General features: G+C 37.2%; 1 protein-coding gene and 1 long non-coding RNA gene across 2 annotated transcripts in view; one reads left to right on the top strand and one right to left on the bottom strand.

The window, feature by feature from the left end:
• Positions 1 to 7979, top strand: part of LOC137496507 (uncharacterized) — a 66194-nt gene extending 58215 nt beyond the window's left edge. Inside the window, exon 5 of the long non-coding RNA XR_012385669.1 lies at positions 1105 to 7979. This is a non-coding gene — a long non-coding RNA (uncharacterized lncRNA). The remainder of the gene's footprint in view (positions 1 to 1104) is intronic.
• An 87-nt stretch (positions 7980 to 8066) lies between these two features.
• The window catches only part of ifih1 (interferon induced with helicase C domain 1), a 74659-nt gene continuing 55304 nt past the window's right edge, over positions 8067 to 27421 (bottom strand). Inside the window, 8 exon segments of the mRNA NM_001308563.1 lie at positions 8067 to 8575; positions 8912 to 9005; positions 12065 to 12258; positions 15557 to 15718; positions 18375 to 18524; positions 21579 to 21835; positions 22193 to 22408; positions 27180 to 27303. Of these exon segments, the coding sequence (NP_001295492.1) occupies positions 8375 to 8575; positions 8912 to 9005; positions 12065 to 12258; positions 15557 to 15718; positions 18375 to 18524; positions 21579 to 21835; positions 22193 to 22408; positions 27180 to 27303 (1398 nt within the window). The 3' untranslated portion in view covers positions 8067 to 8374.

The raw sequence follows: 27421 nt of genomic DNA, 5'->3' as shown, positions 1-27421 counted from the left end.
CAAAAGTCAAAGTCTAAAAACTTGTATATTAAAGTTAATATTCATTTCTATTTGGCTTAGTCCCTTTATTCATCTGGGGAAGCCACAGTGGAATGAACCGCCAACTTATCCAGCATCTGTTTTACGCAGCGGATGCCCTTCCAGCCGCAACCTAACACTTGGAACATCCATACACACTTTCACACACACAAACTATGGCCAATTTCATTTAATCATTCTTTTTTTTTCCAGCTTAGTCCCTTTAGTTATCAGAGATCGCCACAGCGGAATGAACCACCAACTTATCCAGCATATATTTTATGCAGCGGATGCCTTTCCAGCTGCAACCCAACAATGGGAAACACTCATACAGTCTTACATTCACACACACACTACGGCCAATTTAGCTTATTCAGTAGCGCATGTGTTTGGACTGAGGGAAACCAGAGCAGTAGCGGGGAAACCCATGCGAACACTGAGAGAACAGGCAAACTCCACACAGAAATGCCAACTGACCCAGCCAGGACTCGAGTCAGCGACCTTCTTGCTGTGGGTTTTCTCCGGGTGCTCCTGTTTCCCCCACAGTCAAAATACATGCGGTATAATTGAATTGGGTAGGCTAAATTGTCCGTAGTGTATAAGTGTGAGTGTGTATGGGTGTTTCCCAGTGATAGGTTGCAGCCAGAAGGGTATCTGCTGTGTAAAACATATGCTGAAATACTAGTTTGTTTGTTCATTCCGATGTGGCGACCCCAGATTAATAAAGGGACAAAATGAAAAGGAAAAAAAATTAATGAATGAATTTGTCTGATATCTATGTATTTATATATTTATACATTACAAAAATATGAGAGTCTTTCATTTTAAATGCAAATAAGACAAAGTCTGAGAACTTAAATATTAAAATAGCTTTTTTAAAAATGATGCATCAGAGTAACAATACAATAAAAAAGCTGGAGACTGTCTTTCATTTTTATTAAATGCCGTGGAGACAATGTGAAAGAAGCTTTTAAAATTGCTGCAAATTTGTAAAAAATAAAAAAGCTGAAAAATCACATGTAAAGAAGTATTCACAGCCTTTGGCTTAAAGCTCTAATTGAGCTCAGGTATATTCTGTTTCCTCAGATCATTCTTGAGATGTTTCAGCAGCTTCATTGGAGTTCACCTGTGGTCAATTCAGTTGATTGGACATGATTTGAAAAGGCATACACCTGTCTATATAAGAGCCCAGGGTTGACAGTGCATGTCAAAGCAGAAACCAAGCATGAAGACAAAGGAATTGTCTGTAAACCTCCAAGACAGAATTGTCTCGAGGCACAAGACTGGGGAAGGTTACAGAAAAATGTCTGCTGCTCTGAATGTCCCAATGAGCACAGTGGCCTCCATCCATAAGTGGAAGTACCACCAGGACTCTTCCTACAGCTGGCCGGCGTCTAAGCTGAGTGATCAGGGGAGAAGAGCCTTAGTCAGGGAGGTGATCAATAACCCGTTAGTCACTCTGTCTAAGCTCCAGCGTTCTTCTGTGGAGAGAGGAGAACCTTACAGAAAGAATACCATCTGTGCAGCAATCCACCAATCAGGCCTGTGTGGTAGAGTGGCCAGACGAAAGCATCTCCCCGCCTGGAATTTTCCAAGTGGCAGCATCATGCTGTTGGGATATTTTTCAGCAGCAGGAACTGGAAGACTGGTCAGGATAGAGGGAAAGATGAATGCAGCAATGTACAGAGACATCCTGAATGAAACCGGAGAAAACTGAAGGAAACCCACAGTAACATGCAAACTCCACACAGAAACGCCAACTGACCCAGCTGGGACTCAAACCAGTGACTTTATTGCTGTGAGGCGACAGTGCAAACCACTGAGCCACTGTGGTGCAAATATGGAAAATAATAACAGAAAAGAAAGTGTAGCTGTGTCAAATGTGCTTTTAAAACATGTTTGGATTTCGTCACACAAGGAAGTCCTTTGACACTGGAAAAACTTGAATGTTCAGTGCTTGTCATACATAATGAGAGTCAATTCTCTGACAGCTTTTCTCAGGTGGTGTTTGCTCCAAAGGGAGCTCATGTCCTCCAGAGAACACCTCAACAGGTGTGAGAGAGTATGCGTCACACTCTTCCCTGATGCTCCAGCTATTTTGTTGCTTTTTCAATGAATGCATGATTCATAATCAGACTGTTCGTGCGAGACAGAAAACAGATGACGCATTAAGGGTCATTTAATAAATTTTACTCCACATCCTCTGAAGTAAATCTGTTTATTTATGGAAATACTTGGGACAAACTCTGTACTTGTGACAGGCTGCACAACCTCACTGTGGTTTTACTCTTATTCAGTGATAAAGTGCTAAACATTAGACTGTAAAATGAGTCAAATGTTTAAATTCAGTGCAAATCTGCTTCGTTACACGACTTTCATGGCGTCTATTTGCAAGTGCATCTTTAAAGGGAAATGAAGGACTCAATCAAGTTTACATTATTTTGTACATTGGATTCCACTGTAATGAAAAGATATGAACAAACTCAAAAAAAGTAACCATTTAGAAGAAAAAAAACCCCTGCATGTTTTACTATAGATTTTAGATCTAGGGCGCCGCCATCTTGGAATATCGCTGTGTATAACGTCACGGGGTTGGTTCTGTTTCCTCGGCTGAACAGATACAATGAAAGTAAAGGAGTGAACACGAAGACTGGATAGCCTAATTTAACCCAATGCATGAAGTTGTGGATGTGAAAAAGAGCTTGAGCAAATCCAACAAATACAAGCGTTTAAGAGTCTTGAGTTGTATATATTTCTTATTTTAATACCTTTCGTTTCATGCGCTGTGCTCCACTCCCTTACGCTGCTCCAGCACAGAATGATGAGGTGATTTACATTCAGACTAATGCAATGATTAAAATGATACATAACTTCACGCTTTACTAAGTCATGTCTTTATGGATTGTCAAGACATGTCGATCAATTCGATCTCTCAATATGCATGAAGGATGTAAAAACCTGCCATGTGAAAAACCGTACAGATCTTAGTTTGGTTTGAACATAAAAAGAGGCAAGGGCTGCAGTCTCTGTGTTCAGTCCATTATATCCACTGCATCTGTTCAGCTGAGGGAACAAAACCAACCCTGTGACATCATACACAACGATATTCCAAACTGGTGGCGTCCTTGGTCTAAAATCTATGGTAAAACATGCTGTTTTCTGCTAAATGGTTAAATGAATCAAGTTTGTTATATATATTTCCATTAAATGGAAATCAATTTACAAAATAATGTAAACTGAAATGAAAGCTTCATTTCCCCTTTAAACCTGAAATTCAGCATTACAATCACAATACAATAAAAACAACAGGAAACAAAACAGTAGAATCATGAGAACACAATTATAGAGACAATTCAGATTGAGAAAATAATATTATGATTATTTAGCTTAAATTAGAAACTCAGTTTCACATTTAGTTCACATTTAAAAGTCCCATTTAAGCTTTAACTTAATTGCCAATTACATCTACTGTGCAGTACATTGACACATTTCATCACGAGGAGTGCAAGCGCTTGTAAATAGAAATGACTTCGTAAATGTAACTCCAAATGTCATAAACTGATGCATTTACCAAAGTCACAGAGTTTTCAGTATTGTGAGTATTAGGCTTGTACTATACCAGGAGAATATGTGATGGATATTGTTGTTGAGTATTGTGATTTAATGTCTTTTGATGTATCTTTTGCCTAAGGAAATGCTTTTAAAGAGCCCCTATTATGGATTTTTGAAAATGACCCTCCATGCAGTGTGTAACAGCTCTAAGCTAAGTGAAATATGCAGCTAAGGCTTAAATCTGAAAGTGCACAGTGTTTAAAACTATTGATATGTCTATAAAAGAGTTGACTCAGAGCGGTTCAAATGAATTGTCGGAGTAACGAGTCTTTAGCGTGTTGGTGTAATGTCAATATGGAACTCAAGCCCCGTCAGTTTGTTGTGAGCACAGGCCTGGTAAAATCGAAACCCTCGGCCCCGGCCACACCACTGTAGAAAGAAAAAGAGGAAGACAAACACTAGCAGATCTCGGTTAAATCATGTCGCGAAGACGCTGTGCTCTAAAATGTGAGGGAAAGTTTGTGTTATTTTCCCTACCCAAACATGAGGCTATGAAGAGTCAGTGGTTGAAGTTTATTTTTGACAGAATACCTCAGCATTATAGGCCCAGCCTTGTGCTGTGTTTCCGTCATTTTTCTGACGAGTGCTTCTGGAGTCTACATGCTTAAAACAAAATTTGTCTATGTTTGTTAAAGAAAGGATCAGAAAAAACTATTGATGTAAGGGACTTTGTCAGAGCTTGACATGAACTTTATCAGTACACCGTTCATGGATCAGTTTCTTCCCCCATTTCACAAGTGTAAATCTCCTTGTTTTCTCTAGCTTGCAAATTATTTATTTGTGTTTTGTTACTTGTAACTGCTTGTACTGTATCTGGTCAACTCTTTATATTCATATATCAAAAGCCACGTTGAAAACGGCAATTGTTTACGGATTTAAATGCGTAAAATTATGTGAGTTTTCCGGGAGAAGCAACAAAACAGAAGTATGGCGGTAGATAGGTCTGAAATACAGGAGACTCCCGGGATAAACGGAAGTGTTGACTCTACACTCTGACTACTTAAAAAATGTTAAGCCGTGGTGGGCATTTCTCTCTGTCTCGCGCTTAACGCAGTTGACTAATCACAATGTACTGGGTCATCGGACCAATCAGCTCAGATTAGGATCGCTCTAAGGAGAATTTGGGAACAAATAAATCGCTGAACGAATCATATGGGAGTTGCTGGAATAATTAGGTAAAAACAAACGCCTATTATAAAACAATATAAGTGTTTTTTGACCTTCCATGCGGATCAACCTGTTGTTGGAGACTCCCAAAACCAAAAAAAAAAAAACCTTATTAATGTATGATAGGGGCTCTTTAAATAAATCTATGTAATACTAGAATAAACAGCTAATGAATTTAAGTTTCTGATCTTAATTAATCTAATTAAGGGTTAAAAGTAACTGTCAAGATGCAAATATTTAGATTTTAACACACTATGAATGACTGATTATTTCAGCAGGTCTTTGGATTGTTGGGTACTATTACTGACCTTGGCTGTGTCCGAAACAGCATATTCCCATACTGTCCAGTACGCTAAAATCAGTATGCGAGCCGAGTAGTATTTACGAATTCATAGAATTCGAAAATCAGTATGCGAGAAGTACCCTAATGACTTACTACTTCCGGCGTATGCTGCGCTATCCCATGATGCTCCGCTAGCGAAATCATAAATGGGAGTGAAGCGGTGCAACTGAAGCAGGTAGGTCATGTGACCATGACAAAATGGCGGATTTAGTACATCTGAATTCCATTCATACTATTCACATTCATATTGTATAGAACTTACTTTTTTAACGGCAGAGTCAGGCACGTGCACACATAGGGCTCAACCTGTGCAGTGCACATGCCCTTTTTAGGCTTGGATATAAAGTGCCCTTCCAAAATAATAAAAAGTGCCCCCGCGACGCGACACACCCTCCGTCCCGCCCTTCAGTAGGCGCGCGACAACACCCTGCGACATGCCCTTTGTACGGTCTCTGCACGGGCCTGGGCAGAGTAGTATGGATAAATTCAAATGCAGTACCTACTGAGTAGTAGGTGGTTTCGGACGCAGCCAATGTTTGCATTGACATCAGTAATCTAAATATTTTCCTTAATTTGATTAAGACAATAATATTTTTTGAGTATATTTTTTTGTTCCTTTCATGTTCCTATTTTACTCATCAGTTTAACTTACTGTCATTGTGTCACCATTCAATGCTAGTTTCTTCTGTCGTTTTACGCAACAACAGTTTGTGTTCATCATGATGGCACTGTATATGATTTTGGCTGCTTTGTTTTTAATTTTGCGACAGATTCAACTGAAGTAAATTTCAAACAGACCATGGCGGATACAAATACTTAAGCAAGAGGCCACCTCTGACATTACATTACACTAACTTTTTCTTTATGCCTCCGCAACAAACTCAGAGGCATTCATAATGTCCATTTCTTCCAGAATTCTCAGCATATCATTGTTTCCCACTCGCTCAAAAATGTGTTCTTTACTTGAAGCTATTCTCATTTGTTTGTAGCAAATGCCTAAAATCTGCCTTGTGTGTCAATAAAATGTAGCTTAAAGGACTATGAATGCTAATAGTTTAATTGCAGTGTTTAGTTTTAGTTTGATTATGACTTTGGTTGGTTTATGGTCATCAAAAATTGCTGTTTATATGGAGGACACTTAATCAGAGTATTGTCTTAATCGTATTAAAATTGGAGTATTGTTGTCCATGTAAACATTGTCCTCTCTTGTTTAGATTTTTAGCCTTTAAGGCCAGAACACACTAAACAGATGGTCGGCTGCTGGACTTTTTGTGTCTCTTAGTATTTATTTTCAGCTCTATTTTGAGCCTCTCTGTACACCTTTGGGCTGATCTGGCCAATAGCAGATCAACTTCTGAGGAGGTGAGTGTTCCAACTGATTGATCAAATTTGGATTAACCATTTATGCATGCAACTCAAATGCTTAGCACTAAAAACAAATTACATTTTTCACTCCCCTGTTATATTTATATTACACATATACAACAAGCTCTAAAATAATGGGTTGTTTAACCCAATGTTGGGTAAAATATAACAAAGTCATTGTGTTAAGTGTATTTCAACTGTTTACACCTCCCTGTTATATGGATATTTGATGTAATACACCTTAATAATTGCTGTGTTGTTTAACCCAATGTTGGGGCAAATATGGGCAAACCAAACCATTGGGTTGTGTATTTACGTTTTTCACACCTATGTTATATGGATATTAGATATGTACTACACCCTACAAAATGCAAAGTTGTTTTAACCCAATGTTGGATCAAATATGGGCAGACCAAACTATTGTGTTGTGTTTTTTAATTTAATTGAACAAATTATGTCCATATCTGACCTAATTAGGGGTTAAAACAAACCCAGATTTTTTTGGTGTGTGTTTTACATGGCTGTGTGGAAAAATTTATTCTGATTGGTCAGTCACGACATTCCAAGATATATTATTACCAACAATGGCTAAATAACACAAGATCATCTGGGAACTTTGAATCACATTCACTGTCAGAGAATATTTTCATGGTCATAACACTGCATCCACATTTATATGTGTCTGCTTGTCTGTCATATTGCAGTTTTTGGCTTTTTTGACTGTTGGACTTTTTTTTTTTTTGTCTTGTCAATGAATAAATTGTCGGTTAGTGTATGCTCCATCAGCTGTTTTTGTTTTTATGTCAGCTTTGTGTTTTTGACTGTTTGGCGCCATCTTCTGTAAAAATAATATGTAGGTTAGTGTATGCTCCATCAGCTGTTTTTGTTTCTGTCAGCTTTGTGTTTTTGAACTATTTGGCGCCATCTTCTGTAAGAATAATATGTAGGTTAGTGTATGCTCCATCAGCTGTTTTTGTTTCTGTCAGCTTTTTGTTTTTGACTGTTTGGCGCCATCTTCTGTAAAAATAATATGTAGGTTAGTGTATACTCCATCAGATGTTTTTGTTTCTGTCAGCTTTGTGTTTTTGAACTATTTGGCGCCATCTTCTGTAAAAATAATATGTAGGTTAGTGTATATTCCATCAGCTGTTTTTGTTTCTCTCAGCTTTGTGTTTTTGACTGTTTGGCGCCATCTTCTGTAAGAAAAATATGTAGGTTAGTGTATACTCCATCAGCTGATTTTGTTTCTGTCAGCTTTGTGTTTGACTGTTTGGCGCCATCTTGTGTATAAATAGTATGTAGGTTAGTGTATATTCCATCAGCTTTTTTCGTTTCTGTCAACCTTGCATTTTCGACTGTTTGGCGCCATCTTGTGTCTGAATAATGCGCAGGTTAGTGTATACTCCATCAGCTGTTTTCATTTCTGTCAGCTTTGGGTTTCATTAAAGAATGAATAAACTATTGTGGCTTAGAACAATGTTTTGTTTCCAATTTGTATATGTTCTGGCAGGTGCCCACTTGATTTTGGAGAATAAAGACCTTCAGTCTTATACAATAGTGCTCGGCTTCACTGTCAGGCTTTATTCTGAGACAATCCTTCTTGATGTACTTTTTTCCTAACTTATAACAATATTTTTGAAGTATTATGCAGCTCTAGCAAGCAGCAAGTTTACTGTTAAAGAAATGTAAACAGTTCAAATTAGAATGCTAACTAGCAGAACCAGAGATGATGTTGTGTATTATTTGTAATAACAACACAGGTGCTAAATTGGTTGAAGACAAAAGAGTGTTCGGGTTGTTGCAAGCTGTTCAAAAAATCTGGTGTAATGTTTGTGTCAGAGATGAGTATGAATATCTCTCTCCTTTTTCTCAGTTAGTGTCCATATCTTCATCCTCTGAATCCTCAACAAGGAGATCGGCGTGCTGGGTGTAGTCAAATGCAGGGAAGCTTATGGACAGCTCTCTCCATTTGCTGAACGTCTTCTTCTTGGAGCCGTATGTGACTACAAAGTTCTTGATATGAAGGCAGGGACATTCAGTGCTTCTGTACAGCATCATTGAACCCCATTGCTGTTCAAGAATGAGACCACATGTAAGTTTTGAATTGTGTAAAGTCATTCAGAATGTCCATTTATAAGTACTAATAAAAACCAGTTAATAGGTAAATCCTAATGAGTAATAAAGCACTAGTTAAAGGTGAATTGGTACTTACACTGAGTATGAATTTACAGTAATACTTTTGGATGAGGTTGACTACTTATTTTTAGCTAGCTTTAAGACAGTTCTGTGAACATATGTGTCCGTTTCCTGCTTAAACTGACTTTTGCCAAACCACAGTTGATACTCAGCAGTATTGCTAAGACTGTTTATTTGAAGGGAAGAGCTGAAGTCAGCTTTAGCACATACCTGTCCACATTTTTTGCACGCAATGACTCCGTTGGTCTCGTAGTCCAAGAGTCGCTCCTGTAGTGACGCATTCTCTCGGACTATGAACAGCTTTCTGCAAACATCGATAACATTTATTTTATTCTTCACCGCTGTCATCATGCAGGACGAACATAATTGGCATTCAATAACATTTATTATTCTTTATCACGGTCATTATGCAGGATAAACATCATTGGTTTTGAGTTGCCTGAGAATGCAAAAACAGGTATTTGTTAGAGGGCTGCACGATAGTGGAAAATGATGCGATATTGTTAAGTATTGCAATAACGATATAACATTTCCCTAGAAAAATGCTATGTTTGTCAGGGTGTCTGCAATGGGTCACGAAACGCCAAAACACATTTTTTGAACTGTTGACAGTCATATACAGGTATGTGTCCCACACTGCTAAAAATACTAATAGGACACATATTTCACAATTTTTATTTTTTATTTTTGAAGCTGCGTCCTGGCCATGAGATCTTAGCGTGTATTCCAGCGTGTAGACTGGACGTCTGTACCTGGGAGTTCCTTATTGCGTCTCTAAGTGTGCTGTATTCATTCATGAGTAAGACTTGGTTCAAACCAATCAGCGCGCTCTATTGTGTATGCGGTTCAACTTCATTAATATGCATGATAGCTTCCAAGACTTTTTTTTACCTGTTATAGTGTTCAGAGGGCTGAGAGACGCCACGTGGTGTTGCCAAGCGGGAGAACATAAACTGTTTGTAGATACGGGTCGTCAGTGTTGCTTTTATAATTTGCTGCAGTTAAGGTTTTGTTTTTATTTTCCCTCAATGAGAGCGCAGCTGGACTCGTGTCTACGTGTCTAAAAAACATTTTTTACCCAAGAGCTTTTCTCATCTGAAAAAAGGTTGAAATCCGGATTTGCTGCTCGTCTCCATTTAATAAAGATGCGGATCCAGTTTGTTGATTGTCCTGTACAGATTTGGTAAGTGAGCGATCAGTGGTCTTTGTTTGTTTATTCAGAGGCAAAGTTCGTATCGTCAGCAGTACTCTTTCTGTGTACCTTAGTCAAATGATTTCCAAGTTAATAAAGAGTTTACCGTACGTTAACATCACTATAATATTATGGACTGAAAAATCTGCTGTAAATGCTGCTCTCCCGAGTGTAAATGTGTAAGCACTGCAACCAAACTTACCATCGTGGAGGATTTTCGCCGCATTTTGTGACAGGAATAACACACACGGCTTTCTGACACTACCTACCGAGTGCATCTAAGTAACTGAGAAATGCGGAGGTTTTTTTTCTCTCATTCGCTGTGCGGTAACAAACATTGCATGAAAGATACGATGCTTCAAGCAATTCCTTGAATCAAATATCTCGTTTGTCATGAAGGGCATGAATGAAATTCCTAAATGAAAGAGCCAAACTGCAGTTAAAGTCCACCATTTAATAATTTGGCAAATAATTTGATTACTGATGTCCATGTAAACAGTCACTGTCTTTCTCCTCTGCATCTGTGTTTGTTTTGCCTGTGTGAAAATCAGCGCATGCCCAAACTGACACTCCCATTTTTATGCAAATTTTTACGGGCCATGCCTTTTTCCCTCCTCTGACACTCCCCCCTAAACCGAGCTGGACACGCCCACTTTCCTGACTTTTTCCTAAGTAGAGATATGAAAACACCCTGCTTAAACAGGGGGTTTCATGGCCCTTTAAAGTCTTAAATTCCATGTTATAAAAATAAGGCCTTGATTAGTCTTAAATCATTGTTTTAATGCATTCGAACTGAGCCCTTAAAAATATTTTTTTTTCTGTCTTGAAAATGAAGGTTATTCAGTTTAAAGATTGTTTTTAGTTTTTTTTTAAAAACTTTTTCTATATAGTATAGTGTGCTAAGCATGGCATTTAATTAATTGTGTTGTGTGCTTTTTTTGGTAATTTTGCGCTATAAAATTATTATACTTAACAACTGGTCCTAAAGGGCACCTGTTTAACCTCTTTTTCAAGATTTGAGATAAGTCTCCAGAATGTGTCAGAATAAAGTTTTAGCTCAAAACGCCCATCAGATTATTTGTAGAGTATAGAATATAATATTTTCTGCTCTGAACACTATGTAGCTGTTTTTGTGGCCTGTGCCTCTAATGCTAGTTCTCCCCGCCCACCGTTCCCACGTGCCTATCAGAGTGTGCCTTAATCTTTCTGGCTATGTCAGATAAACAGCACAGTGACAGACATGAAGGAAGCAGATCTTGCGTAACATCTGAGAAATACTGCAGCAAGAACTTTCCCAATGATTATTTGATGTATTTGTTGTGGAGTTATCAAGTTGATGAGAATGATGAGTCGCACACAATGTTGTTACAAAATACACGCACACCCATTTAACTTTGCACAGCAAATGTGTCCACACATTAATATCCACTGCTGTATGAATATCTGATATGTTAATGTACAAAATAAACCTCATTTAACCTCCACAAACTGGGATTGAAGTATCTTTTACAAATGTACTGACACGTGCCTGCGATGATGAATTACATCGATTTTACCATCTTTAACTCACTTTATTAGAAGCATGCACTGTTTTAAAATCATTTTAAACTTGTCAAACTCATTCTTGATCACATTTGAGCACATTCAGTCTTGTTGATAGGATTGAATGCCTAACTACAAAGACATGTTAATATGTTTGCATCCTATTTTAACGTCAGGAAATAAAAAAAAGAGACTAATTGCGTTTATATTACCACAGAATTGCTGTGGACACACTATACCTACACACTTCCAGGTATAGTTTCTGGAGGAGCTGATAAACTTACAGAGCTGGGTGCACCTCTGAAAAAAATTAAGTGGACTCAGACATGGTGCCAAATGAATATATGCTGTTTTTCAGCCTTCCTAAAGGACATAAAGCACAGCTACTATCTTAATAAAATCCATGTTAACCATTTAGCAAAGAAGCAAGAGCCACCGGGCAGAAAGAAGCCCTGTCCATTTATGTTGTAGAGTGTTCTTTACATTAAACAGAAATTGGGGAAAATGCATACACGGGGCGTATAACTCAGACTTCAACTGTTATATTGCATAGGATTACCGCCGTCACATTAAGTTTGCCATATATTCTGCAGCCCTGATTTCTAATGATAAAGTCTGTGGGTTTTTACCTGAACTGTTTGGTAACGTTGACATGGTGCATCTTCTCGATGATCTCGATGTCTTCTCCAGAGCACACAAACACACTGCACTGCCTGCAGCTCAGGCGGATTTTAGACGGCGCCTCCTTCATCATTCCCTTCTGCTGTTTCTTTTTGGTCTTGACTTTCTCCTCCATTATGGCCTGGATCTGAAACTCCATGATCTACGTAAAACAAAATATTCCCTATAAACTCCACCTGAAGATTCCTGAAGGTCTAAAAACATTTACATTTAGTCATTTAGCAGATGCTTTTATCCAAAGCGACTTACAAATGAGGACAAGGAAGCAATTTACACAACTATAAGAGCAATAATGAATAAGTGCTGTAGGCAAGTTTCAAGTGTGTAAAGTCTAAGAAGGAAAGCATTGGTAATGTCCGTTTTTATTTATTTATTTTTTAATTTGGTTTATTTATAATATCGATTTCCGCATTAGCTTTCTTCTCACTCTAAACTGATTGGTCAACTGCTCAACTTAAGGGGCTGACAAAAGTCTTGTTGTGGATCCCACTTGTATGACCAGCAAATAATAACTTGATTTCTAGTTGATCATTTGGAAAAGTGGCACAAGGTGGATTTTTCTGCTGAATCATCTGTTGAACTGCATCCCGATCATTACAAACTGCAAAAGACTAACTGGAACTCGCATGGACCCAAGATTCTCACATAAGCAGTCAAGTTTGGTGAAGGAAAAATCATGGTTTGGGGTTACATTAAGTATGGGGGCGTGTGAGAGATCTGCAGAGTGGGTGGCAACATCAACAGCCTGAGGTATCAAGACATTTGTGCTGCCCATTACATTACAAACCACAGGAGAGGGCAAATTCTCCAGCAGGATAGCGCTCCTTCTCATACTTCAGCCTCCACATTAAAGCTCCTGAAAGCAAAGAAGGTCAAGGTGCTCCAGGATTGGCCAGCCCAGTCACCAGACATTAACATTATTGAGCATGTCTTGGTAAGATGGAGGAGGCATTTAAGATGAATCCAAAGAGTCTTGATGAGCTCTGGGAGTCCTGCAAGAACGCTTTCTTTGCCATTCCAGATGACTTTATTAATCAGGGATTTGAGTCATTGCAGAGATGTATGGATGCAGTCCTCCAAGCTCATGATGGAGTCAGACACAATATTCATTCTGTTTCCACTGCAGCATGACTTTATATTCTATACTGGACAATATTTCTTTTCAGTGACGAAACTTTTGTCTAAGCAAAGTCAGACCTCACTGTCCTACTTAAATCATTCAAAATCAAGGCATGATCATATTTTATTTTGCTAAAAGAAGCGTAATCTAGAGGCCTTTGGCTTTCATATATGCCACTTCTGATACCAAACGATCAACTAGAAGTTAAGTTATTATTTGTTATTCCCAAAACTTGAATAGTCAACAGGACTTTTGTCAGGTAGTGTAGGGAATATATGCTGAAGGACTGTTAATTTTCCGTAACCTAGTTAAAGCACTTCCAGTGAACTTTGTGGTTAGAAATTCTACGCATTTAAGATTTTTTTCTTTAAAAATCAATAGTCTTTACTGCCTGAATGATTTATGCTATAAAGTGGGTCTCAGAATGTACAAGTATTGCATTTAATTTTGTTGTTCTGCACCATGTCTTTAAAATACGAACGTTTATTTTACTCCAGTAATTTTAATAGATATTCTGCGCTCGCCTGCTGATCCTGACGATGCTTGCATTTAAAGGGCTTTTCATCTCATTTTATACCGGAACAACTAAATAAATACTTCAATCTATTTAACTGATTACATTTTAATAACATTACAACACCCATGCAGTTAAAGGAACCTTATAAAATAGAATTTTAGTTTATTATTAAAACACCAGCTGTGCATAAACCCCGTTAAGACAATTGCACTGGTAACCTATTGTGCTAAATAGAAATACTTTCCTTGACTGATCATTGTAATGGCTTGAAAAATACAATACACCTGTAAATAATGTAAAGATCCTATCTATTAAAGTGAATAGTGTGACAATGACTCTTAATAACTGTTTTGTTTTAGTGAACAGTACAGCTGCCTCCTCTCCCACATTGCCAGATATTGTCATTATTATACAATGCTCTGCCTATAATTACAATATCTGACAACATGTTAGATGCCATCAGCAAGAAACATACAATAATGCTTACTTCAGTGTTGCCACACCTCATAATTTTCATGCCACCCCATAAATAATTTCTAGATCCTAGCCTCTGCTTGGTCTATTGTGATAGGTCTACTGCTTACACCACGTGTCATAAATCAATCGTCTGTTATTAAAATGTCTGAATTTGACTTCCTCAGCACTTGTGAATACAGTGATGCAAACAGTAATGAAGGCATTGGTTTGTTAGTTTTATCTGTGGAAATGCATGCCAAGTGAGTTTTCGCTGTTATTTAAAGCAGCTAGTGTAAGAGCGTGACAGTGCAGTAGATGTTGTTCATGCACTCAAAGAATGTTGTTTGCTGTTTGTTCAAACTACTTAATTAAAATGAGCCAAAACAACAATTCTTGAGGTTATTTTTTTGGGGGGACATCTTAATTATTTTATGTTTAATTCACTTAAATTTGTAAAAACTAATAACCTAACTTAATTCCTTTATGTTGTCCCAACACAAATCAATTGTGGATCTTTTTTTATGAAGACTGGATGTAAATATATATTTTATCTATCTATTTTTCTTTATTTTTCATATTTCTTTTTTATTTCTTTTTATTTTTTCATATTTCTTTATATTTATTTATTTTTATAAATTTGTTTTTATATTTATAAATTTTTTATATTTATTACATTTTTATATTTATTTCTTAGTTATTAAATTTTTATATTTATTTTGTTAAAGTTATTATATTTTGCATTTATTAACTTTTTATACTTTATTTATTTATTTATTTATTATGTTTATTTGTTTTTATTTATTCATTTATTCTTATACTTATTTACTTATTTTTATATTTATTTGTATATTTATTTTATATATTTATTTATTTTTATATTAATTTTATTTATGTTTATTTTATTTATTTATTTTATTCTTATATTTATTTACTTATATTTATTGGTATATTTACTTATTTTTTTATAATTTATATAATTATTTATTTTTATATTTATTTTTTCTACAAATCTGCAAAGGTTAAAATTGAAATTAGTTATGATTTCTTTTTATTGGGATGCTACAGTAGTCAACATTTGATGTGGATCAAAACGTCATTTAATGAAATTCTTCTTTAAACTAGTGAGTCTTAGGAGTATTTTAAGACAAATTTTCTGATCCATTTCAAATGTTAAATCCATTTATTCTGCACTATCTTTGGAAATTTGAAGAATTTATGATGTTATGTTATCAAACAGCTACATTACTCATTACATTACATGAAAGGTAAACATTTGTAAAAGCTTAATAGGAGCACTATGTGGGTAATTTTCTCCAGTCAAATTCGGAAATCAAAGTAGATTCTCACTTTCTTTTCGTAGTCAGCTCGGTTCATTTTGCAGACTTTAGCGATGGCTTTGCTCATCATTTTCTCTCTGTATTCGTTAACACTCTCTCTCTCCGCCACTCCAGACCCGGCCTCCGCCACCAGCGTGTAGCTACTGTCCTCAGCTCTTCCTCGACCGCGGGCCTATAGAGAGTAAACAATGACACTTTAAAAGGATAGTTCACCCATTTTTTTTTATTTTTATTGTTGGTTCCAAAAAGAGTTAGAATTTAATAATCTTAGTTAGTGTAAATACATGCCTTAGTTAATCAAATGTATTTATGCATTTAAATTACATCTAATTTATTAATAAAAGGTATTCAAGTTTTCAGGGATAATCAGTGTATTCTGACCTACAGTAAACTCTGATTTGCTATTTCAGAGGTGACTGTAGGTCAAACTATTCAAACTATACTATATAACTGTCTAATTTGACTTTACTTTTAGGCTATATGTATACAAACAGCTATTTTACAAGACAAATGTCTTGTGAACACTGTGATGTCTATCGGTGCTCTAGATTTGACAGTTTCAGACTGTTTAATGAACTTTCTCGCATACACAGATTGGCGTGGTTAAGCATTCACAGAACTAGGGCTGCATGATATTGGAAAAATCTGACATTTTTTGTTTTTCTGCGATACATACTGCAAAATGAATACAGTTTCACCAGACGGCTTTAATAGCTCCATTTGTACAAAAGAAATCATTGATTTAGATGGTTGGGTTAAATTGGTAAGGGTATGAATCATGGATAAAAAAACCAATAAACAAATTGCAAGCAAGAATAATTACTATAGAGCAGTGGTTCTCAAACTGTGGTACGTGTACCTCTAGTGGTACGCAGGCTTCCTTCTAGTGGTACGTGGAGGAATCGCTAAATAATTAACTTTTAAAAGCACATTATAATTTAAATGTTGACATTTTATTTAATCTTTTTATTATTTTTTTTACCTGTAAGCACAGTACAGTTAATGTTCAAACTCTATATAATGTTTTAAATGGCTACAAATAATACAATTTCATATTAATGAGAATTAATCTGCCATGTTTGAGCGATGTAGCTGCTTAATTAGGCCTACTACGCTACTGTATTTCAATATCTGTTATATGGGGGTACTTGGAGAGACAATTTTTTCTGAGGTGGTACTTGGTGAAAAAAGTTTGAGAACCACTGCTATAAAGCTTAAAAAAAGTCAAATAAACTGTTCTGTATGGTTTTCCGGAGAGTAAAACAGTGTTCAGATACAGAAATTAAATGTAAATTAATACTGTATAGTCTGAATATTCTTCATTAAAGACACAAATGCTTTATGTTATTGTGCACAAATGATCTACTCTTTGTTGAAATGGCTTTAAAACACATGCACATGATAAAGTTTCAATCTATTATAGTTATGCTTTGCAATAACTCCACACATCTCATGTGTTTTCAATTGACGATCAACTTTAATCCCTACTCAACATTGCATATGCCGCGATGAGACTATTGCAGATACACACTTTACGATGTCGATGCGTAAATGATACATTGTGCAGCCCTACAACGAACCCTCATAGAGGTGGTCAAATGTGTATTTATATTATCTATTACTTTAATTATTAATATTATTATTTAAGATAGCTATTTCTCACTAATAAACGGCTTACCACGCTTGCATCTCATTTTGACACATTCAGGGAAGATCAAGCTTTGATTAGTGGGTCAATCCCTCCCCAAACCCCCCTGTAATTTGCACCCTGGTTCCAAAACTTTAGATATTTCTTTATTCTGTTGAACGCTAAAGTTATTTTAAAGAAAATTTTAAATATGTAACATCTAATTTCCATAGTATCTACTTTTTCTACTATGTAAATCAGTGTTTACAGTTGTTCAGCTTTTAGCAAAATGTCTTTTGTGTTCAAGAGGATAAAAATAAACTCATAAAGGTTTGGAACCACTTGAGGATAATTAAACAGCGAGTACATTTTCATTTTAGGGTGAAATATCCCTTTAAAATAGAGCTGCTAATGCTTCATGTCTAAGAAATTGACATTTTTGTATAGACACAAGGGTTGTCGCGATACTGGAATTCGATACCAGTCAGTACTGAAATTGAAACCGTTCATTTCCCGCTAACATTTAAGTGCTGTTGAGCACGTTGTTAAACATCGCTGATTCGCCCTTGTGTTCATATGCTCAACAGAAATGACTGTGATTGGCCGTGAAGGTCATCAGTTCTTCAAACTCACCACTGTTTACTGTGTGAACACAGATAAAGGGACACAGGAGCGTTTTAATGCCGCAATACATCAGCGGAATGCTTGCATGTCAGCTAATAAACAAACCAGCTGATCCACGTGACTTTGATCTCACCGCTGTTTGAGTGTGACCACAGATACAGACACTGGAGCATTTTAAATTCAAGTTGGTTTGTCTATAAGCTGACATACGAGCAATTCACTGAGGAATTGCAGCTTTAAAACGCTCCAGTGTCCCTGTATCTGTGGTTACACCCAGTATACATTGGTGAGTTCAGTGAACTGATGACCTTCACGGCCAATCACAGTCATTTCTGTTGAGCACGTGAACACAATGGCAAATCAGCGCTGTACAAGAACACGCCTAACAGTGCTCAAATGTTAGCGGGAAATTGATGCTTTTATCAGTACCAATTAGTATCGAATTCCTGTATCTTGACAACCCTAATAAACTTAAAATATATTATAAATATTCATTGAAATTACATTAGCTACAAAGACCAAAAGGGCGTACAATCATCATGCGCACCTTCATTGAGCAAAAATCCTATATTCACACCTGAATCATGGCGACCTCGTTGGTCACCAGGCAATAGCGAATGACCACATTACATTCAGCGATGTCCAAACCCTCTTCTGCAACAGTGGTGGCTATTAGCAGATTGATCTCGCCTGTACGAAACCTTTTCAGCACATCCTTCTGCTCCGCCTGAACACAGCAAGAAATTTGATTAAAGCACACATGAAATCAACACTCATTTACTTTGTCAGAGCAATTTTTGTGGTGAACAATTCATCAGTGCAATCCTGAGTGTGCGTCACACAGGGAAGTGGGCATAACAAACCACCTGTTGAAACGCACTCTTTCCTTTCCATATGCGCTGTTTAATACAGTCCATTACAAGGACTCAATAATAATTATTAATATAATAATAAAACTAAAACCCGGGGAAATACGGTTGCGATGACATTTTTCCACCGGTTAACCAATGTGTGGTAATAACGACATCATTCGGGGCAAGGCGCTTTTAAATGGTGTATAAATTATGTGCGCAATTGAACTACTTTCATTTTTGAGTGACAATTGAGTGTCAATTGCTTGTATCGACAAAAAAATTTAATAAATAAATAAATACCATAACAAACTCGTACAATGAGTACAATAACAAACTTGTATACACTCAAAAAATGATGTTTGCTGTTTGTTCAAACTAGCGTAAATACTGGAATTCAATATCAATTAATACTGAAATTTTAAAAACGTCCGTTTCTGTTGGACCTTTTTCATTTCCAAATGCTCCAGTGTCCCTGTATCTGTGTTTTCAGTGCATCTGGAAAGTATTGATAGTGCTTCAATTTTTTCACATTTGTTTGTTACAGCCTTTTCCAAAATAGATTAAATTAATTTATTTCCTAAAACATTCTACACCCAATACCCCATAATGACAATGTGAAAAAGGGTTTTTGAAATTGTTGCAAATTTTTTAAGAATAAAAAAGCTGAAAAATCAGGTAACATTTAGATTTAAGCAAAAACAAATATGATATTTGTTGACAGTAACTATGGAGATGATGATGTGTGCGCAGTCTTGACAGCATTCCTCCGCATTAGTGATGGGTCGTTCATGAACGTTTTATTCATTTTGAAAGAATCTTCAATATGACTCGGGAACTACGAGTCCTCTCAGGGAGTGATTTGTTCATCCGCGCGTGCGCACATTTGTGCAGGTAGTATCGTTAATTTCAAGTCTTCATCACATTGGCAGAAGCCAGTCATATCCGTTTAGAGCCGGAAAAAGAATTGATCCGCTCACCTCTTGAGTCCTCTATCAGGTCTGAGTCACTCGTTCATCACGGGCCAATCATACGCGTTTAGAGCCGGAAAAAGAATTGAACCGTTCATCTCTTGAGTCCTCGGGTTTGAGTCATTCTGTCACGTGATGAACGAACGATCATGGCTCCTATCGGCTTAGACTGTGCATTGATTAAGATTATATGTGACTGTCAGTGTAACGTGAATGAACCCCTGACATTTGAAGACATGAAGAGCTGAGCTGAGCAAAGAGACAACAATACCTTTATAGACAAAAGAGCAGGTAAACATTGAATTATTATTTTCTCCTTCTTATATTCTACTTATGACTTATTTGTCGTGCAGTCAACCTTTTGGGCTAGTTGTAGATGTGTTTGGAAGCAATTCGTAACATTTTAATAATATTTTGGCAAATTGAACCAAATAAACGAAATGACTCAAAAAGATTAGTTCATCTTGATGAACGAGACTCAAAGATCCGAGTCAGTAAAATGATCCAAACTTCCGATCACTACTCCACATGTGGAATGACCTTACACTGACCTGCTTTCTGATACTCCTGTTGCTTATCTGGGATTGAGCATTCAGTTTTTCTATTGTAGTCTTATCTCTAACCTAATTAAATTATATTTATTACTGTAATAAAATAAAAATGAGTGTGGTGGGGGATGTGACATGGGGGCAAATGACAGAACTGGTGTTGCAGCTTAATACTGGTAAAACCAACTATTGCACCAAGCTTACTGCTAAACTAACTTAGACTTATCAAAGAGTATACAGTATATACAGTATTGCTGTTCTCTGGTGATTTGAAGTGTTCATTTTCCTTATTTGTCATTTGCTTTGGGTAAAGGCATCTGCTAAATTAATAGACGTACAGTAAATGCAAATCAATCCAAATAAAAAAAAAAAAATTTAAATCTAAAAATGCACCTTAAAGGGTCGGTTTCAAAGAGTTATAAAACAACGATCATCTTACATCTTGTAAAAGGGGCATAATAGGTCTCCATAGATATATACATTAGATGTCGTCTACCCTGTTGTTGTCTATTGGAAGGAATGCGTCAGTTGAGCCGCCATTTTGGAACAGGGTAGCTCTCCATTGAAATGAATGCGGGACCAAGGTACAGTGGAGGACTGTGGCCATTCAAAGCCAGAGATATACACATATATCTATGATCGGGAGTTTTTCTGAATGTTAGTATTCAAAATTTTTTTTTTAATTACGAAAATTATAATGTACATCATTTTTCGACATTAATGGATCAGTGATTGCACTGGCATTTCTGACAAAAAGCTTGTGTTTGTGTGTATGGAAATGTACTATTCACCCTCCCTGTTAAATTTGATCTAATCCGTGTCCTAAAACACACCTCCTCTCCTGCTTTCACTTCTTATACTGACGGAGGGAGCGACTCGTTTGTGAATGAATCTCCGTTATGAACGACTCCTTCACTTAGCCGACAATAATACCAGTTTCTGGCATCTTGTTGTCATATTTCTTTTGCTTTGTTTGCTGATTTTATTCAACAAAACTAGCATAAGCCGAGTATTTAGTGCGAGTTGGAGCTACTTTGCCTTATAGTGAATGCAGTAAGTGACTGCGTTATCATCAATAACGTGACCTGTTTAGCACAAAAGTTCAGAACATACAAAAACGTAAAAACTTAATCCTACCTATGAAATGTTCTGCCTTTGTGCTTTGTTTTCTTTGTTTGCTCGTTACTACACTAGTACACAGCACTAAAGTCCTGCATCTTCACGTAATAACACTGTGTTGACTAGTGCGGTTGAATGACACTTGTCCTGGGAGCACTGTACCAATGTGGCGGCGCTATTGACGCATGCTCAGGGTCCCTATGCGATATCTAGTGTATATATCTATGATAGGTCTCCTTTAAAATGGCGTTTTAGTCTAAATTCATGTAAACACACACATTCAGTGACTTACAGCGGTCATGGGTTTCACCACGCTCTGGTCTCCTCCGCCGATCAGATAACTGGCTTGGACTCCCACTTCATCAAACTTGGGGTTTTCTTCAATCCACTGGCAGAGAGCGATGGCGCTGAGGCGGGTCTGGGTGAATATGATGCCTCTCGCCTTCTCTCTGGTGCTGAATTCCTTCAGGATGATGGTTTTCAGCTGGGCCAGATTATTATTTTCATACTGCGGCTTTCCCATCAGCTCCTGCAGCTTCGCTTTTTTGTCTGCCGTGTATTGAAGGAAGGTTTATTATACATAGCTAAAAGTTAAGACTGCAGATAAAGCATTTTGTTCATTGAAATCAAATGACAATTAAATTAGTACCCTTCCTGAATTATTATCCCCTGTATTACTTTTTTTCCCCAATTTCTAATATTTTTTCAGCACATTTCTGATCATAATAGTTTTAATAACTCATTTCTAACAGCTGATTTCTTTCACCTTTGACATTATGAAAGTAAATAATGTGAATAGATATTGTTCAAGATTATACTATAGACTAGTATTCAGCTTAAAGTGACTTTTAAAGGCTTAACTAGGTTCATTAGGCAAGTTGTGGTAATTAGGCAAATCATACACACCTTTGAACAAAGTGAAGAGGAATCTCTCTGTGTCCGTGATTGTAATGTTGCCTTCCTCGTCAGGGCTAGATTTGGTCTTGAGCTCTTCATTGTGATATTTGTCCAGGAACCGGAAAGCGTCAGACATTCGAATGGTGTTGCTCTGATGAAGAGCCTCATTGTATTGGCGGAGATGTTCGGCACACACGCGAACATTCTGATTCTCCTCTTTAGCAGCTGTTGAAAAACACAGACAATATTTAGGCCCAATCCCAATTCTACCCCTTAGCTCTTTCCTTTACACCTACCTCTCATTTTGTGCATTCACATAAAGGGGTAGGGGTGTCCCAATTCTCTTAAGCTTGAAGACATAGGGCTAAGGGGAAGGGCTAGAGACCCCTTTAAACTGAGATTTTTTTAGGACCACACTCAAAACAAAGGGGTAGGAAAATTTCCCAGAATACACCATCTACAAAGGCAGCATGGTTTTATTTTCTCGAAGTCCACTTATGATTTCCTTTTCTGAATTTGCAAGTACAAATCCACATTTTTCCAGAAGAGAATGTTTAGCAAATAGTTTTATTCAATCTTTTCTCTTTATTTTCTCCTTTTATTTGAATATCTTAAGTTTTTTTTCCATTGGTTTAGCTAATGATGAAATCTGAGATAATATTAATAAAGATAAAAACCTAAAGCCCCAAAATCAGGAAAAAAGTTGTGACAGTATGGAAAATTTAATTTTTTTATTAAATTTAAAAAAGAAAGTGATTTCCAAATTTACTTTGACTTGTATTTCATTGCAGACGATATGAATACAAATTTTTTCATATTTTGTCTGGTCAACTTCATTTCATTTGTAAATATACATGCTTTCCTGTCATTCAGACCTGCAACACACTGCAAAAAAAGTTGGGACAGGAGCAATTTAGGGCGGGTAATGAGGTGAAATAATGATGTGATTCGAAACGGGTGATGTCAACAGTTGATCTATAATTATCATTTGGTAGAAAAGCAGCATCCAAGAAAGGTGTAGTCCTTTAGGAGCAAAGAAGGGCAGAGGATCGCCAGTTTGATAACAAATCCATGAGAAAATCATTGAAATGTTTAAAAACAAAGTTCCCCAAAGAAAGAGAGAAAGACATTTGGATATTTCACCTTCAACAGTGCAGAACATCATTGAAAGATTTAAGGAATCTGGAGAATTTTAGTCTGTAAAGGACAAGAGCCCAAGCCTAAGCTAAACAACTGTGATCTCCGATCCCTCAGGCAGCACTGCATCAAGAATTCTCACTCATCTAAGCCTTGTCACCACATGGGCTCTGGACTACTGTGGCAAACTTTTGTCAAGTTCCACAATACTGTACTGTGCCAAAAGGAAGCCCTATGTTAACAGTGTCCAGAAGCGCTGTCAACTTCTCTAGGTTTGACTCAACTTTATTATCCTGTTTAGGGAAACTAAAATTGCAGCAAGGTGCCATAACACAAGTGAAGATCCATGTACACATTAATAAAATATTACAGCACAACATACCGTACATCATTTTGTAGGTGCCCCCCCCCCGCCCCCGGACTCATTTAATGACCTAAAGGCCACCATTCTAAAAGAATGCAGCAGCAGCTGAGACACAGAGTACAATGAGTGATCCGGGGTGCATAAGATACCCTGAGCTCTCTTTAAAACATTCATTCATTCATTCATTTTCTGCCGCTTTTCCAGGGCCGGGTCGTGGGGGCAGCAGTCTTAAAAGAGAACCTCAGACTTCCCTCTCCCCAGACACTTCCTCCAGGGGGATCCCGAGGCGTTACCAGGCCAGCCGAGAGACATAGTCCCTCCAGTGGTCTTCTCTGAGGCCTCCTCCTGGTGGGACATGCCTGGAACACCTCCCTAGGTAGGCGTCCAGGAGGCATCCGAAACAGATGCTCGAGGCACCTCAGCTGACTTCTCTTGATGTGGAGGAGCAGCGGCTCTACTCCGAGCTCCTCCCGGGTATCAGAGCTCCTCACCCTATGCATAAGACCTTCGAAGGAAACTCATTTCGGCCACTTGTATCCGAGATCTTGTCCTTTCGGTCATGACCCAAAGCTCATAACCATAGGTGAGAGTAGGAACGTAGATTGACCGGTAAATCGAGAGCTTTGCCTTTCGGGTCAGCTCCTTCTTCACCACAATGGACCGGTACATCGACCACATTACTGCTGCACCATTCCGCCTGTCAATCTCATGTTCCATCCTTCCCTCACTCGTGAACAAAACCCCGAGATACTTAAACTCCTCCACCTAGGGGTGAAGACTTTCCTCCAACCTGGAGATGGCAAACCACCTTATTCCGGTGAAGAAGCACCATGGCCTTGGACTTGAAGGTGCTGGTTCTCATCCCAGCCGCGTCACACTCTGCAACAAGCCGCCCTAGTGCATGCTGAAGGTCCATGTTCGATGAAGCCGACAGCACAACATCGTCTGCGAATAACAGATGAAATCTTGTGGTCCCCGAACTGGACCCCTTCCAGCCCAAGGCTGCACCTTGAAATTCTGTTCATAAAAATTTGGAATAGATTTGGTGACAAGGGGCAGCCCTGCCACAGTCCAACATGCACTGGAAACAAATCTGACCTATTGCCGGCAAAGCGAACCAGACTCCTACTCTGTTCATAATTTAAATTATTATTATGGTAAATTACCATTAAAACCAGTTCAGTTGAAACTGATGATCTTGCCTGCCACCCTATTCAGGCTGCTCAGCCTGTTCTTACTTGACGCACTCAGATTACCGTACCAAGCTACAATGCAGAAAGATAAAACAGATTCAATAAATTGACAAACTAGCCTTTAAAAAAAACTTCAACTAAAAAGGGAAAACATATTTTTTGTTCCGTTATCGCAACTTATTTTGTTAGATTAGCCCCAGATTTGGCTTCAATTCTGACTAATCTAAAGTATATGCACAAATATAATATTGTAAAGCTTCCTATAGAAAATATTAATTTAAAAGAGAAATTTGTGAGTGGTGTACTCAAATGGTGAGCACTGTTTATGTCTGTACAGTTGATATTCGACTGCTGTATCTCTTATGCTGAATGTCTGAACAGAGCTCAGAAACTCTGCTGGAATTCACAGTAAAATAACAGGCGCTTACTTTAAAAACAGGAAAGAGACTCTGTTATTTCTGCGGCTTATTATGACACATTTTGCATGAGTGCATGACTGTATATGACATTCTTATCATGACTTCCACAAAATGAGGTTTAAATTGTGGTCATGGTTTCTGCGAAGGAGGCAGGAAATAAAGGACACACACAAAGTAACCGCGGTTTAGTAACAGCTTTGCCAAAAACGACTTGTGTAGCGCTGATTTTAAGCAAATAAGCAGTTTGTGGTTAACTGATCTTCACCAGTGCTCTCTGGATATTTCAGTTATCAGTTGTTTAAAATAATACATTTATACAGTTGCAAATTGGCGTACACATGTCTCAAGATGGCGTCGTGGTGGCGCAGTGGGTAGTAGCAATGTCTCCTCAAGCAAGAAGGTCGCTTGTTTGAGCCTCGGCTTTGTTAGTTGGCATTTCTGTGTGGAGTTTGCATGTTTTCCCTGTGTTGGCTTGGGTTTCCTCCATGTGCTCCCCCACAGTCCAAAGACATGTGATACAGGTGAATTGGGTAAACTAAATTGGTAAACTATAACTAAATTTTGAGGATCTATTGGTCTACTTCACTGTAATGTCTAGCTATTTGAGGATCTTTTGGTCTACTTCACTTTTATGTCTAGCTTTTGAGGATCTAATGGTTTACCTCTTTGTCTAGCTATTTCAGGATCTAAAGCAGGTCGCACACCAGAAGCGCTGCTCGGCGCCGCGACACGGCGCGCACATGACAGTTTAAAGTATCACACACCAGACGTGCACATTCGCATGATGTTTAACATGAAACTAATCAGGTGGCGCTCTGTGGCGTGGCTGAAATATAAACTGCGTCCTAAGTCGTGGTTGGGCGCTGCCGACAGCCGCCGACTTGCGGCGCCGGTGTGCGTACCCTGATAGAAACCTATGTTTAGAATTCTATAATGCATGGCGCTGCGTGGCGTTGCGCGGCACATCGCCGAGCGGCGCGTCTGATGTGCGACCTGCTTAATGGTCTACTTCACTTCAGTGTCTAGTTTGCTGGAGTTCCGAAGCTTTTAGAAATGGCTTTATAACCTTCTCCAGACTTTCAGATCCCAATTAATCTAACTTTTGGGTATCTTTTGGTCTACTTTACTTTCAAGTCCAACTATTTGAGGATCTCTTGTTGTACTTCAAATTGATGTTTAGCTATTTGAGAATATTTTGGCCTATTTCACTTTGTCTAGTTCGCTGCAGTCCCAAAGCTTTAGAAAATTGAAAAAAAGCTTTAGAAAAGTTCAATTCAAGAGGTTTATATATATATATATATATATATATATATATATATATATATATATATATATATATATATATATATATTCAGGTTTGTGCTATTATTTAATTGACCGAAATCATAATTCTGACAGATTTTTGACCGAAATCATAATCTGTACTAAGTCACAATTTGCAATTGTTGTAATTTGCTTATATATATATATATATATATATATATATATATATATATATATATATATATATATATATATATATATATATATATAATATTTTTATATAATATATATATATATATATATATATATAATATTTTTATATAATATATTTATATATATATATATATATATATATATATATATATATATATATATATAATATTTTTATATAATATATATATATATATAATATTTTTATATAATATATATATATATATATATATATATATATATATATATATATATATATATATATATATATATATATATATATATATATATATTATTTTTATATATATATATATTTTTTTTTCTTTTTTTTTTTCTCCAGGTGTTCAGTGTGCCAGTAAATATTTCCAAAAAATATCCAGAGTGTCTTTCTGAAAGATTAGTAAACTCACCGTTCTGCTCTTTCTGCACGACCCACTGTTCATAGTTCTGTGTGCCGGGCTCACAAAGGGGCTGCAGGTCAGCATGTGTGTGGATTTCATCCATGATCTTCTTGATCACATCTCCAAATGGGTCCTTAAGCATGCCACAGACAAAATATTTCAAGTAAAACACACAAATGAATGTACCAGCAACATCAACAGCATAGATGAATTACCGTTTTGTAAACATTCAGGATGCGTGCGCAGCGAGA

This window comes from Danio rerio, chromosome 9 (genome assembly GCF_049306965.1).
Source record: "Danio rerio strain Tuebingen ecotype United States chromosome 9, GRCz12tu, whole genome shotgun sequence".
Taxonomy (NCBI): Eukaryota; Metazoa; Chordata; class Actinopteri; order Cypriniformes; family Danionidae; genus Danio; species Danio rerio.
Note: the sequence above shows the minus strand (reverse complement) of the source record. Positions and strands in the feature narration are given on the sequence as shown.